This window comes from Schistocerca americana, chromosome 1 (genome assembly GCF_021461395.2).
Source record: "Schistocerca americana isolate TAMUIC-IGC-003095 chromosome 1, iqSchAmer2.1, whole genome shotgun sequence".
Classification (NCBI taxonomy): Eukaryota; Metazoa; Arthropoda; class Insecta; order Orthoptera; family Acrididae; genus Schistocerca; species Schistocerca americana.
In genome coordinates, this window is record NC_060119.1 from 1,171,258,970 (window position 1) to 1,171,273,674 (window position 14,705).

The following is a 14,705-nucleotide window of genomic DNA, read 5'->3' on the forward strand; positions in this document are numbered from 1 at the left end:
TATCCAGGTCCCATCTCCTTAAATTCTCACCTTTTTGCAGTTTCTTCAGTTTCAATCTGCAGTTCATAACCAATAGATTGTGGTCAGAATCCACATCTGCCCCTGGAAATGTCTTACAATTTAAAACCTGGTTCCTAAATCTCTGACTTACCATTATATAATCTATCTGATACCATTTAGTATCTCCAGGATTCTTCCAGGTATACAACCTTCTTTTATGTTTCTTGAACCAAGTGTTAGTTATGATTAAGTTATGCTCTGTGCAAAATTCTACAAGGCGGCTTCCTCTTTCATTTCTTCCCCCCAATCCCTATTCACCTACTATGTTTCCTTCTCTCCCTTCTCCTACTGACGAATTCCAGTCACCCATGACTATTAAATTTTCGTCTCCCTTCACTACCTGAGTAATTTCTTTTATCTCGTCATACATTTCATCTATTTCTTCATCATCTGCAGAGCTAGTTGGCATATAAACTTGTACTACTGTAGTAGGCATGGGCTTTGTGTCTATCTTGGCCACAATAATGCGTTCACTACGCTGTTTGTAGTAGGTAACCCGCACTCCTGTTTTTTTATTCATTAATAAACCTACTGCTGCATTACCCCTATTTGATTTTGTATTTATAGCCCTGTAACCACCAGACCAAAAGTCTTGTTCCTCCTGCCACCGAACTTCACTAATTCACACTATATCTAACTTTAACCTATCCACTTCCCTTTTTAAATTTTCTAACCTACCTGCCCGATTAAGGGATCTGACATTCCACGCTCCGATCCGTAGAACGCCAGTATTCTTTCTCCTGATAACGACGTCGTCCTGAGTAGTCCCCGCCCGGAGATCCGAATGGGGGACTATTTTACCCCCGGAATATTTTACCCAAGAGGACGCCATCATCATTTAATCATACAGTAAAGCTGCATAACAAGAGGAAATAGTAGATGGAGAAATTCTTAGTATAAAAGGGTGATACATGGAATATACGAAGGAAGGAATGAAGGGATGAAAACTAAATCAAAGCTACCTGAGAAGAGTAAAATTAAACACAGTGAAAATATAACGAATGTGTGAGAGAAAGGTTGAAATAACGACGTAATGTGATGAACTACACTGAAGCGCCAAAGATACTGGTATAGGCATGCGTATTCAAATACAGAGATATGTAAACAGGCAGAATACGGCGTTGCCAACAGCAACGCCTCTATATAAGACTGTATCTAGCGCAGTTGTTAGATCGCTTACTGCTGCTACAACCGCAGGTAATCAAGTTCTAAGTGAGTTTGAACGTGGTGTTATATTTGGCGCACTAGCGATGGAACACAGCATCTCCGAGGTAGCGATGAAGTGGTGATTTTCCCGTACTACCGTTTGACGAGTGTACCGTGAATGTCAGGAATCCAGTAAAACATCAAGTCTCCGATATCGCAGCGGCCAGAAAAAGATGCTGCAAGAAAGGGACCAACGACGACTGAAGAAAATCGTTCAACGTGACAGAAATGCAACGCTTCAGAAAATTGCTGTAGATTTCAAAGCCGGGCCATCAACAAGTGTCCATTCAACAAAACGTCGTCAATACTGGCTTTCAGAGCCGAAGGCCCACTCTTGTACCCTTCATGACTACACGACACACGCGCTTTACGCCTCGCCTGGGCCCGTCAACATTGACATTGGACCGTTTATGACTGGAAACATGTTTCCAGGTCGGACGAGTCTCATTTCAAATTGTATCGAGCGGATGGACGTGTACGGGTACGGAGAAAACCACATGAATCCATGGACCCTGCATGTCAGAAGGGGACAGTTAAAGCTGGTGGAGTCTCTGTAATGGTGTGGAGCGAGTTCAGTTGGAGTGATATGGGATCCCTGGTACGCCTAGATACGACTCTAACAGGTGTCACGTACGTAATCAGCGTTCAGAATTGCTACATAGTGGTTACAGGAACACTCTTCTGAGTTGAAACACTTCCGTTGGCCACCAAACTCCCCAGACATGAACAGTATTGCGCATATCTGGGATTCCTTGAAACGAGCTGTTAAAAAGAGATCTCCACCCTCTTGTACTCTTACAGATTTATGAACAGTCCTGTCGGACTCTTGGTGTCAATTCACTCAAGCACTACTTCAGACATTAGTGGAGCCCATGCCACGTCGTGTTGCGGCACTTCTGCGTGTTCGTGGAGGCCCTGCACGATATTAGGTATGTGTACCAGTTTCTTTGGCTCTTCAGTGTATATTTGGAGCGTTCAATGCACAAGGCATTATCATGAGAATAAGAAATAAATTAACACTGCCTCTTCTGATGTCGTGTACGACAGTAGCAGTGTTAAGTTGTCGGATAGTGAACAAAAGGCAAAGCATGTGGTTCAGAAGGAGATGATGATATAATGGGTTGACACATCGCCGTTGGATGTTGGCAACTTCAGTCATATTCAAAAAAATGAAGCTCGATGTCTCGGAGAACATTAACACATAACGGAAGAAAACGTCCATTAATACGCACATGGTAGAAGTAGGAATCAACAAAAAATTCCGTGAGACATGCACGATGGAGAAATTCATTTCCACACTCATGCACGGTCGCGGACTGTTTGTTTACACATACTCTGTGGTATCAATGTCAACAAGGAATGCACTTTGAACTACTGAAATGAAGCAATAATATTTCAGTGGAAAGTTCCTTCAGTGCTACAGGCGTTATTTCTGTTGAATTGGTTGAGTAAATAGAACCCCTGCGTGTTATGTAGATTGATGAAAAAAACTACTCTACTGATACAATCGAAGAATGTTTCTAGGCTGATGAATTCTAAAATAATAGCACTATAGTTTCTTGATGAAGCTTACGACAAAAAACTTTCATCAAAATTGATCATCAGTGTTTAGGTGTTCTAAAAGTGACATAAAATCAGGAACAATTTGCTGTAAAGTTTTCTCTACAAACGTATATTCTGAGTTGAGGCTGTGTTTTGCTGCAGTTAATCACTTTTGGTCCCATAAATAAATTAAAAATAATTTCCATCCCCTGTTTGCGATTAAAGTTTACAGGAGGTTCTGCAAGCTAAATGCTGGGATCGGCAATGATAATTAAACAATAAATGAATGTTTAAATAAACGCAGACTGAAGATCATGGCCACAACACTAGTAAAAACTTCGCAATATTTCAACATCGTTGTCCAACTAGAACCCAAAGTGTTTTTCCTTGTTATTAGGACAATAGAGTGAAAACAAGTAGCGTACCAAGCAAAAGATTTCTCACGAATCCCAAGCTATTTGAAAGGTTGTAAGATAATAAAGGGATAGAAGGTATTTGAAGATGTCAAATAGGGGGAGGAACATTACGAAAAATTAAAACAATGATGAAAGAAATGCAGTGTTATACTGAACGTCATTGACTTCAATAATGAAGATTAAATTTTCGTGACTGTAGATTATACTTTCCGTTAGCTCTCGATGTGCAAGTACGGTAAATTGTGTGAGCAAAATTGGAGAAGGCAGGTCAGAAACTCACCAGTATTGTGATGACGACCAGAGTGACGTTCATGGTGCCCGGGTCGAAGAAGGCGGCGCGGTCGGTGATGTTGACACCGGAGCCGGGGCTCCACTCACCGACCTTGACGAGCGCGTGCTGCTTCAGCTTCAGCAGGTCTAGCTTGAACTGGATACGTCGCCCTTCTTTGAACTCGATCGGCCCGCTGAGCCCTTTCAGCTCCACCTGTACACATGGGAGCAGCTTTACTTTTTTACAGCGACGTAGCAATATGCATTATTGATGATTCCTTGTACTTCGGTTACTGAAGTGATGAGAATTATGATGATGAATATGGTTTGTGGGACGCTCAACAGCGCGGTTATCAGCGCCCGAACAAATTGATAATCTTTTCACGTTCCTTTCTCGCCATTTTCCGGAATGACGATGATATGATGAGGACAACACAAACACCCACTCCCCGGGCGTAAAAAAATCCGCGACCTGGCCGGGAATAGAACCCGAGATCCCGTGCTCTAGAGGCAGCAACGCTAACCACTAGACATGAGCTGCCAACAGAGTGATCGGAACCTATAAATACCGGTGGTTCTGCCTTACAATCGAGTGTCACTAGTGCAAGTCTGTCGTATGAAGCCCAGTTTCGGGTCCACCTTTGTGTGTGTCTTCAAGGTCCTAATGCCTCCCCCACCTCTTCCCACCCCGCCTCCATTCCCCTCCCCATTTCCTACCTATCATTCCCCCAATCACGCTTTCGATTCCTTCTCCCGATTCCCCTCCTCCTCCTCCTCCTCCTCCTCCACTCTTCCTCCCTCCCGAGTGTGTAGTGCACCTCACATGTGTTACTGTGTAAGCTGACTTTAACTGCACTATTTAAGGGGAGGTTTGCTATCTTTTGATTAAAATAATCGATGTTTTTAAATTTCATTTTTGCATCCATAAAAGTGTTTAGAATCCACCCCTGTAACGGTTTTTCCGAATGCGGAACTGAAATGTTTGTCAGTCGCGGATGAACAAAAAAATGCACCTGCCAGAAATCGGCCTTTTTCACGCACTAGTTTGTTTCTGGAATTTCGACTTTGAAGACGCGAAAAATTATTCTATGTTCTTGATCATGACTAAAAGTGATAAAATGATGAAGGAGCTTACGACGTACTACGGCTTGGCAATCCGACGGCATTCCAATTCGGTGGAACAGATGAAGAAGGCAATATGGGCAACGTATTTCCACAAGTAGTCGACGGATGAACACCCACAACACCAAAATTGTCCGGCTGGGGAAACTAGTTGGTGCAAGTGGCGCATTGCAGAGGCTACCGGACATCTGGACGAATATCAACACGACCAGCTCTCCAAAAAAGTTCAAAAAGTGATTCCTCCGATCTACGAGAACCTTTCGGAGGACAAGTTATTGTACCGGTGCTTGGGAGGAAACACACAAAATTAAAATGTGTTTTGAAGTTAGCCCCCAAGCATTTGCATTCTGGTGCAACGACTGTGGAGACTGCGACTTTCCTGGCAGTGAGCAGCTTCAACGAAGGGTATTCAGCAATTCTGAAGACCATGGCAACGATGGACGTCACCCTGGGTCTCTGTTCAACGCAGTTCGCCAAGCAGTCGGACGACCACCGGATTCAAGCAGCCAAAAACCGCTTGTCACCGGCGGTACGAGCGGCTCTGGAGGAGCGCAGGATGGCCCAGATCGAGAAGAACGTCCTCTATTAGGAAGGGGAAGGACTAGTATATGGACCCAAAAAATAGCAGAAATATTGCATTTATATGTAGTCAAAACTTTAAACGCGTTTTTCTTGAAGGAACTTTTTTTATCGCGCGGTACGGTAACTTCAAATCTACTGAACCGATTGTCATGATTCTTTGTTTCTGACGAAGCTAACTAAATTGTCTAGGAGTTGTATCACTTTTATTCCGATCCATCAACTATAAATATTTTTACTTGGCCGACGAAGTCGAAAAATCGATGAAAAAACCGTGTTTTATTCAAATGGCCGCCATTTTGTTTCCTATGCCCCAAATGTCTTAAACGAGGTACAACTCCTATAAGATCTTATATACTTCACTAACGTCAACTCAATTTTGATTTGAGACGAGCACGCTGACCTGTGACATAATCGCGCGTGGAGGTCTACATCCAAATTTTGTTTCGTTCCGACGGCCCTTCCGCCTTTGCTCTTCGACATTTCCGGTCCAAAAAATTCCTGTTTGTAGACGAAATATAAATAAACATTATTGATATCTATAACAAATCCCGAGAACAAAATTCTCAAAGAACATGCTTTTTTCGGGCCAAAGATGATGAACTTCCTCTTAGTCAGTTTACAGAACGGTATTCCTGTCAGCAGCGCCTATCATTTTCGTGTTAATGAATCAATTTATCTCGCTCACGAGTCTAGTCATAGCGCTGAAACTCTCACAGAATAACACTAAAGCTGGTCGGTGTGGCCGTGCGGTCTAGGCGCTTCAGTCTGGAACCGCGTGACCGCTCCGGTCACAGGTTCGAATCCTGCCTCGGGCATGGATGTGTGTGATGTCCTTAGGTTAGTTAGGTTTAAGTAGTTCTAAGTTCTAGGGGACTGATGACCACAGATGTTAAGTCCCATAGTGCTCAGAGCCAGCCAGTAACACTAAACGTTGCTCCAAACTGACTAAATTTTTTGGAAGGTCGTCTAGATTTAAAGACAACGGCCGGAACTGGACATGTCTTCTCAAATTTACGCAATTGTGAAATGGTTTGCTGAGTTATTAGAGATCACCTATCCCTCATGAGTAGTTAATAAACGAAGACAAAAATAGCAAGTTACACATATAACTGAATTAGAGACGGGTCCTTGTAGGACAGAAAACGATTCTACAGGGCTCGGTAGGAGAGAGAACGATTCTATCGCCAACACGAATTGAATAGTTCAAATTAACGCTAGACCTGGACGTCGTCAGATCTTGTATTACATGTCAGCGTGATTTCGAAGCGTAGGACAGACAACATCAGGGCATCATCTCCGAGGTCTGGTAACGTGTTCGCTTTTCACGAGCCAGCATATCAAGTGTATTCAGCTTCGAGTGTGATAGTAGAGTGATTAACAGAAATTGTACAGTCTCTGCTGTATATTCTATAGTGACTTGCAGAGTCTCTGCTGTGCTGAAACAAAATGATGACCATTATGACCAGCTGTTTAGCAGTGTTTTGGTCTACCTTTGGAACGCAATACAGCAGAGATTCTGCGCTGCGTTGATTCGATAAGTCCTTGGTTTGCAGAGAGATGTGGCACAAAATGTGTAAAGACAAGGCTTCTAATTCTTTAACAAATCGGGCCCGTTGACAGCGTGGGGGGAACCGGCAAACGATTGGGTTCTGATTTGTACATCAGGTTCCGATCATACTAGCGTAGTGGCCACGACATAAAGGTGAGTTCACTATCATGTTCCCCATTTCATTGTAACACGGGTTTGGTTCAAATGGCTCTGAGCACTATGGGACTCAACTGCTGAGGTCATTAGTCCCCTAGAACTTAGAACTAGTTAAACCTAACTAACCTAAGGACATCACAAACATCCATGCCCGAGGCAGGATTCGAACCTGCGACCGTAGCGGTCTTGCGGTTCCAGACTGCAGCGCCTTTAACACGGGTTTGGCCTGTCACATGTTCAATTATGTAGGTAGAAGATATCAGGCATGAAGGGATACTGGCAATCCGCAATAATGTCCACGCTGTCCGTAGCTGCATGGTACATTCGACTACTACCAGAGTTCCCGTGGAAGCCCAGGTAATGAACTCCCCGCCCCCCCTCGCCAAGATCGCAACACAGCCAACTTCGGTGTGCGTCCCGGGCGAGGTGCATGCTTCGGGCAAACTTTCGCCTGAATGACGCCATAGCCGGACCCGACCTTCTACGTCACGCAACAAGAAAGGTGATTCATCTGACTAGGTGACATGTTTCAACTGGTTCACGATTGAGTCTCGATGATCCTGTGACCATTGCAATCGTAACAGGGTCAACAAAGGAACACGTAGAGCCGGCCGGTGTGGCCGAGCGGATCTAGGCGCTTCAGTCTGGAACCGCGTGACCGCTACGGTTTCAGGTTCCAATCCTGCCTCGGGCGTGGATGTGTGTGCTGTCCTGAGGTTAGTTAGGTTTAAATAGTTCTAAGTCTAGGTGACTGATGACCTCAGATGTTAAGTCCCATAGTGCTCAGAGCCATATGAACTATTTTTTTGAACACGTAGATGTCGCCTGCTGGGGAACCCCATGTTTATCAATATACGCAGAACCGTGTGCTGCAAAACATTTTTGCATGCACTTACATTGTATTCTGTCGTCAGATCTGCCGCATGATCGCTGTCTATTCTTCTTTACATAGCTAGAAAGTCTACGACCAACACTCTGCATGATGTTTAGTCACTCCCCCGAATGCGATCTAGTGGCATTCAATTTCGCGGTGGGCGGTGGTCACAGTTTGTGGCTCATCAGCGTATAAAGATGCAGTACATCGATTTCGGAATAAACCGTCGTCACCAAACTGCCGTTGTCAACAAAGTGTTAGTATTAAGGGGTCTCCGCCGAATGCCGTGTTTTATAATAGCGAACAGACAGGTAACAGCGTAACAAATCAACCTTCAACTTAGTTCTGGACAACAATACGTGAAGAGTAGTCACAAGAGGCGATCCCCATAACGTGGCACATAAGTAATCAAAGGTACCCCTCATGTTTGACGTCTTCCCCGACGGCGAAGACATTACACACAGGATAACTGTCCGTGTTACATATGGTTTGACAAGCATGATAGTGAACTCAGGTTCAAGTCTTGGCCTCCAAATTCGCCTGCTCTGATGAACACATTCGAACACATATGGGATGTAGTAACTCAGTCACTGTTTGTACCGATAAGTTCAGTACACTACAACTCTGCAACGGAACGAGCGACTGGAGGTCACGGTTTCCTTGTACCAAAATACTCGGAAAATACGTTGGAACTAACTCCGAAATTTTGGCGGTGGACTTCAGTTCATCCGGTGAATATTGTCAACCGGGTCATTAACGTGCAACACCAACAGCAAGTGTGACTACGAAGAATGCCGTGTACTCACCGAGTTGATGTAGTTGATGAGGCTGAGGCCGCCGTCCCACGGCACCTCCTCCTCGCAGGAGACGTTGGACAGCCGCAGGGTGTGGCTCTGGTCCAGCGTCTGCAGACCGATGGCGAACACGTACACCGAGTCGTACATCAGCGCCGGCTCCGCCTGGAAGTTGGACAAGTACGTGGGAAGCGGCGAACTCGAAGTTCTGATCGTGTGTAAACATAGTGTCTGAAGAAATGGTTACACTTAGTTTACTATGGGGGAAGTGAAGAAAGGCCATGCAAACGCGAAGCTGTTAGATATTCAGTACCTAGAAATTGTTTATACTTAGTATAAAAATACTGTAGCTTTTGAGGTGTACTCGGACTGCGTCCAGGAAACAATGATTCTGGAATGTCATAGATGTATAGGTTTATAAGTTACGATAAGACGAAGTTGAGATTTATAAACATACTTTTCATTCTACACCTCTAAAGGTAGAGCAGGCTGTTAGTGATCTGATCCATTGTTGACTCAAGTTGTATTTTAACCAAATACCTGGTGAGCTGGTAGTAAAGCACACGGAATTTTTATTGGTACTGTTTGGGATGGAATAAGCAGTTCTGATATTTACCTTGCTTCGAAGGAAAACCTCTCTAACACAGTGTTCGGTTTCCAGGGATGAGACTCGCTATTAACTGTGACACAATATGCCCTATACAAAAATATGAAATGATAGGCTACGCGCAGGTTAAGTTCATTTCGTTCTGTGTGTAAAAAGAAAAGGCTATACTTGCTCGACTTTTGCAATACAAAGTGGGAAAAGCGAACAAATGAGCTGTTCAAAGTGGCAGGTCAACTGCCTTTACAGTCAATAATTAAGGAAGAAGCCTACATGCGACTATTAAACCACTGTCAGACTCTTCACGTCTGTATGCCAATGTCCTGCATAGTGTGGAAGGTGAAGTTTAGTGTTTAGCGTCCCATCGACAACAAGGTCATTAGAGACGGAACACAAGCTCGGATTAGGGAACGATGGAGAAGGAAAGCAGCCTTGCCCTTTTGAAGGCACCATCCCGCCGTTTTCCTTAAACGATATAGGGAAATGACGGAAACTGAAATCAGGGTGGCCGGACGTGAATTTGAGCCGTCGTGTTCCCGAATACGAGTACAGTGTGTTAACCACTGCGCTACCCCGCTCGGTCCTGCGGAGTGGCTACCTTGCTATTGCCAGCGATTCGAAAGACACTTAATAATTGAATACCCAATAAAGCAACAAAAGAAACGAGACGTATGGTATAATATCTGGCAGTATCCATAGAGATATATTCCACAGCTACCTTCCTCAACTATATTTGTCAATTCGTCGTTCGAAATTTTAGTCACTGACAATAGAAACGACTCTTCGCTGATAAACACATGGCATATACTAATTATTATGTTTTCAGTCTCCTCATCCATCAAAGTACCTCTCCGCCAGTAATCACACCTGTTTCAAAATAACATACCACTTTTCTACACTTTCATAGTGTCACAGTAGAAAAAGCATGTGTCACTTCTTTGTTAGATTCAAGAGCGAGAAGTCAGACATATTACGACTTCGTATCATCTTCTTTGCATGATTCCAGATCAGTTACATGGGATTAAGGTCTCGAGGCACGTGACAGTCGCAGCCGAACAATTCCATTTCCTTGAAAAATTTTGTTGATTGAATAAAAAATAAGATGCTTTCCTTAGATTTATTTATTTAGCTTATGGCACTTAAGTACATTTCAGTATTGGATCACGTTATTCTATATTACATAACATTACATATATTCACAGACAAACATCTAGTCCTTGTATATATTCAATGGATTTTTGGGGCGCCATGAGGATTTCTTCAAGTCCCCACTGAAAGCTCTGGCACTGCATTCTTCTCTCATGTGTTGGATGGTCTGCTTAGGCGCGCACCTGTCACATCCTGGCGAAGATAGCAGTCCCCATTTGAAGAGTGAGTCAGCACATCTTCCTTGCCCAGTTCTAAGTCGGTTCAGAGTTGACCAGATCTTGCGGTAGTGGCTTTTTGTTGGGGCATTTTGGAGCCATTCTCTTCTCCAAGAGTGGAGGTTAGCTCCAGTGAGGCTGCCGAGAGCAAGAGGAGGATATATTGAACGAAGTGTCTTGATAGATCAGGTATATCGAGGTGTACCGGTAGTTCAGGGTTTTCTTCGATCCTGACCGAGGCTCTTGTCGTATTTTTGGGGCCGGTATATGACTCAGGACAGGCAGCCATATGTTAGGTGTAGACCTAACGGTTACTGAAGTAATGCGCATGGTATTGTTAAGTTCTACATCAATTTTTTTCACATGAATACCGTTTAGCCATACTGGTGCACAGCACTCCGCCGCAGAGTATACCAGGCTTAGCGCAGACGTCCTCAGAGTTGTTGCCGTTGATCCTCAGGTGGTTCCACAGAGTTTATAGATGAGGTTGTTCCTTGTTCTCACCTTGGCAGCTGCTTTTTTAAGGTGTGATTTAAATGACAAAGGTCTGCCTAACGTTACCCTTAGGTACCTTGGCTCCATGTTGTGGTTAAGGCGTGTGTCGTCAAGGTATACTTCCAGAGCTCTGTCGGCTTCTCTGTTATTGAGGTGGACTTACTTCTGTCTTCGTGGCGTTAGGCCTAAGCCTCCATTTACGGAAGTATGCTGCCAGGACAGACAGATCGGATGTCATGGTTTCTTCCATTGTATCAAAATCTGTTTGCCTTGTTGTAATGGCCCAGTCAGCAGCGCAGCGAAACTTCCTACAAGCTGTTTCTGGCATGTGAGCAATGTGTAGGCTGAAAAGCAGTGGGGCTAATGCCGAGCCTTGAGGTGAGCCATTTTGTAGGAACTTCTGGCTACTGACTTCGTTTCCCATGACTACTTGGAATCCTCTGTTACTAATCATGTTACCAGTAACGTTTGTCACTTTTTGACTTTTCCTTATAGCTGGTTCATAATGCAAGTGATCAATGGTCACCCAGAAAGTGTTTCACTTTCGGACGAATTAGAGGAAGTTGAGATAGCTTATGATCCAACTTGTTCTGTTATGGAACATTATCAAAAATGACTATGTTTTCAAAATGTTATTCTGGATAAGCTGTGTCTCTACATGCTTTTTTAACATTTTGCTGTGAATTACTGATTGATTGACAACGTTTTGTCTTTTATCCACCTACATTACCAACCGATACAATGGGTATAACGTTCCACCTACATCTACATCTACATGACTACTCTACAATTCACACTTAAGTGCCTGCCAGAAGGGTTCGTAGAATCAGTTCAAATCTACTTCTCCACAGTTCCAATCTCAAACAGTGCTCGGGAAAAACGAACACTTAAATCATTCTGTGCGAGCTCTGATTTTTCTTATTTTATTATAATGATCATTTCTCCTTATGTAGGTGTGTGTCGACAAAATCCGTTCGTCATTGGAAGAAAAAGTTGCAGATTGAAATTTCCAACAGACATCTGGCAACAACGTAAAATGCCTTCATTTTAATGATTGCCACCTGACCTCGCGTATCATTTCCGTGACACATTCTCTTTACTATTTCGCGATAATACGAGGAGCGTTCAACAGGTGATGCAACACCTTTTTGTGAAACCAGGTTGTTTTTATTCAAGTTTCCAATACACCATATTATTCCCCACACTTTTGGTTGCAAACCCCTATTTTTCAACACAATCTCCTTTCAACGCGATGACCTTACGCCACCTTATTGGAAGCGCCTTTATGCCCGCAAGGTTTCACTCTGTTGATCGATGTCGGAGCCAACGTATTGCCTGTGACGATGTTCGAAAAAAAAAAGGAAAGAAAAGAAAAAAATGTCGCCATCAGCTCGTAACGTGCAAGTAATTCCGCGCAGATGGTCATCTGTCTGGCGGCAAGGAACCCAGGCGGCACACACTTTTGAGAACCACAACTGGTGGGTAAATGTGTCACCACTGCCAACAGGGACGTCCAGCCGTGCAATGGGGTGTTTGATTGTGATCCGTCGATCGCCTCGAATGAGTGTGTATACACGTTCCCACATTGCAGGAATCATAGCTATATGCACGAGATTGGATAGGTTTGCATGATTTTGTTGCAACGATGAGAGACGCCTTGCCCAAAGACACGCCGTACTTAAGTTCCCTGCCAGGTCCCGTAAATTTTCTTCAAGCGCTTATGAATATCTGCGATCATCTGGTTTTCCTCCCAGAGAAACTCAATAACAGCTCTCTGCTTGGAACACACCTTCGTTACAGGCGCCATTTCGAAGACTACTTATAGCGTCGCCACCGATCGGAGCTTCACGAAACTGTAAGGGCTGAAGCGCGACTATTCCACGAAGACCCACGACAAATTCCTCTTTTTTCAACTGAAACTGGCCGAGGAAGAAAATGTGTGACATTACTTACTGAACACCACTTATATAAAACGAGCTGCATAGTTGCAAATTGCAATTATTGACCGAATTTAAAATTTAAAATGATATCACGATCGTTTCATTAAGAGAAATAGTCTTAGGTTAGTAACTAAGGTATTACAGTTAAAAAATTGCCTATACATTCTCACGACGCTAAAATTACCAATATTATATTATACTCATCAAGCATTTAAAAAGGAGAGCGCTGAGTGACTTCTAAGTGACTTTACTTATCACATCAATCATTTTTGAAACTTTTTCTAGCTGATAACCTCCATAAAATAATAACAGGGAGGTTAATCGTTTAACTCATTATAACGTCATATCATCCGCGAAATCGGAGATTTGCACGCATGCAGCGCTGGGAATGACGTCGATATAAATATATTGTGAGTAATATAGGGGACATCACGAGGCCCTGGAACAGGGGACCATTTGGATTTTGGAACTCTGAACTTTGTCTTTCAATGTGCACCGGAAAACATCTGCTGTGATAATACTCGTGGTCGCCTGAATTTTCCAGAGCAGATTCTCCTAATAAACCTTATCACACATGCGTTTAATGTCCAGCAAGAAGTTGGCAAATTCAATGTGATATGTACAGTTAGTCGCAGGAAAGGAAAGGAATACGATTATTCTGACAATATTGTTTCGTTTAGAGAGAGAGAGAGAGAGAGAGAGAGGAGAGAGAGAGAAAGAGAGAGACAGAGAGTGTATGAGTATGAGGCTTAGTTGGCGTTTTTGAGAGAGAGGAGACGTGGGTGGAGTCCTGAATCTTAGGTTTCATAACTGGTTCAAATATCTTACGGAGGCTACTACGAAGACCTACATGGTGGTGGATTGTAGCATTCGTTAAATCTCTGAGTCTCTTTAGCGTTGGAACTTCTGTATTGGCAGAAGAGCCAACACCGTGCTACGAGTGGAGGCCGAAGTGCACACGTTTTAGCTCACGCGGAGGAGGGAAGAACTATACTGACGTGAGGTCTGGAACAAGACAAGGAATGAGAATTCAGAAAGCGGACGTAATTAGTATGATGCTTAACTTTAATCCATTAATGATGAACGTCGCTCTTGACGCTACATGAGCCACAATTTTATCTGTTCAGAATACATCCTTGAAGATATTGCTTATAGTAACTGAATATGGCGCCTTGCTAGGTCGTAGCAAATGACGTAGCTGAAGGCTATGCTAAACTGTCGTCTTTGCAAATGAAAGCGTATGTACACAGTGAACCATCGCTAGCAAAGTCGGCTGTACAACTGGGACGAGTGCTAGGGAGTCTCTCTAGACTAGACCTGCCGTGTGGCGGCGCTCGATCTGCAATCACTGATAGTCGCGACACGCTGGTCCGACTTATACTAACGGACCGAAGCCGATTTAAAGGCTACCACCTAGCAAGTGTGGTGTCTGGCGGTGACACCACGGGAACTACCTTCGCTTCTATTCATTTGTCTGGGAAATAGTGAGACACCAAATATACGTTGTAAATGCGAGGCATTAGTTCCAGTGGTTTCCTTGGGTTCTTAAAATACGTGTTTGAGGTTCTATCGAGATCTGTCCACTAGGCGTTGTTCAGTTTTTTGAGGACGCTTGTCACTTGTGACAGAGTAGTGAGACGTGGAGATGCAACCGTTTCTTCGGTGCGAATTGCTCAATCATTTCATTTGTGGTTTATTCCTGTTCCCAGTCCACGAAGTCTGCTTGTTCCT

General features: G+C 43.7%; 1 protein-coding gene across 1 annotated transcript in view; it reads right to left on the reverse strand.

The window, feature by feature from the left end:
- Window positions 1–14,705, reverse strand: part of LOC124597824 (glutamate receptor ionotropic, kainate 2) — a 353,359-nt gene that overhangs the window by 135,074 nt on the left and 203,580 nt on the right. Inside the window, exons 6-7 of the mRNA XM_047135963.1 lie at window positions 8,584–8,736; window positions 3,505–3,708 (exon numbers count right to left, since the gene is read on the reverse strand). Of these exons, the coding sequence (XP_046991919.1) occupies window positions 3,505–3,708; window positions 8,584–8,736 (357 nt within the window). The remainder of the gene's footprint in view (window positions 1–3,504; window positions 3,709–8,583; window positions 8,737–14,705) is intronic.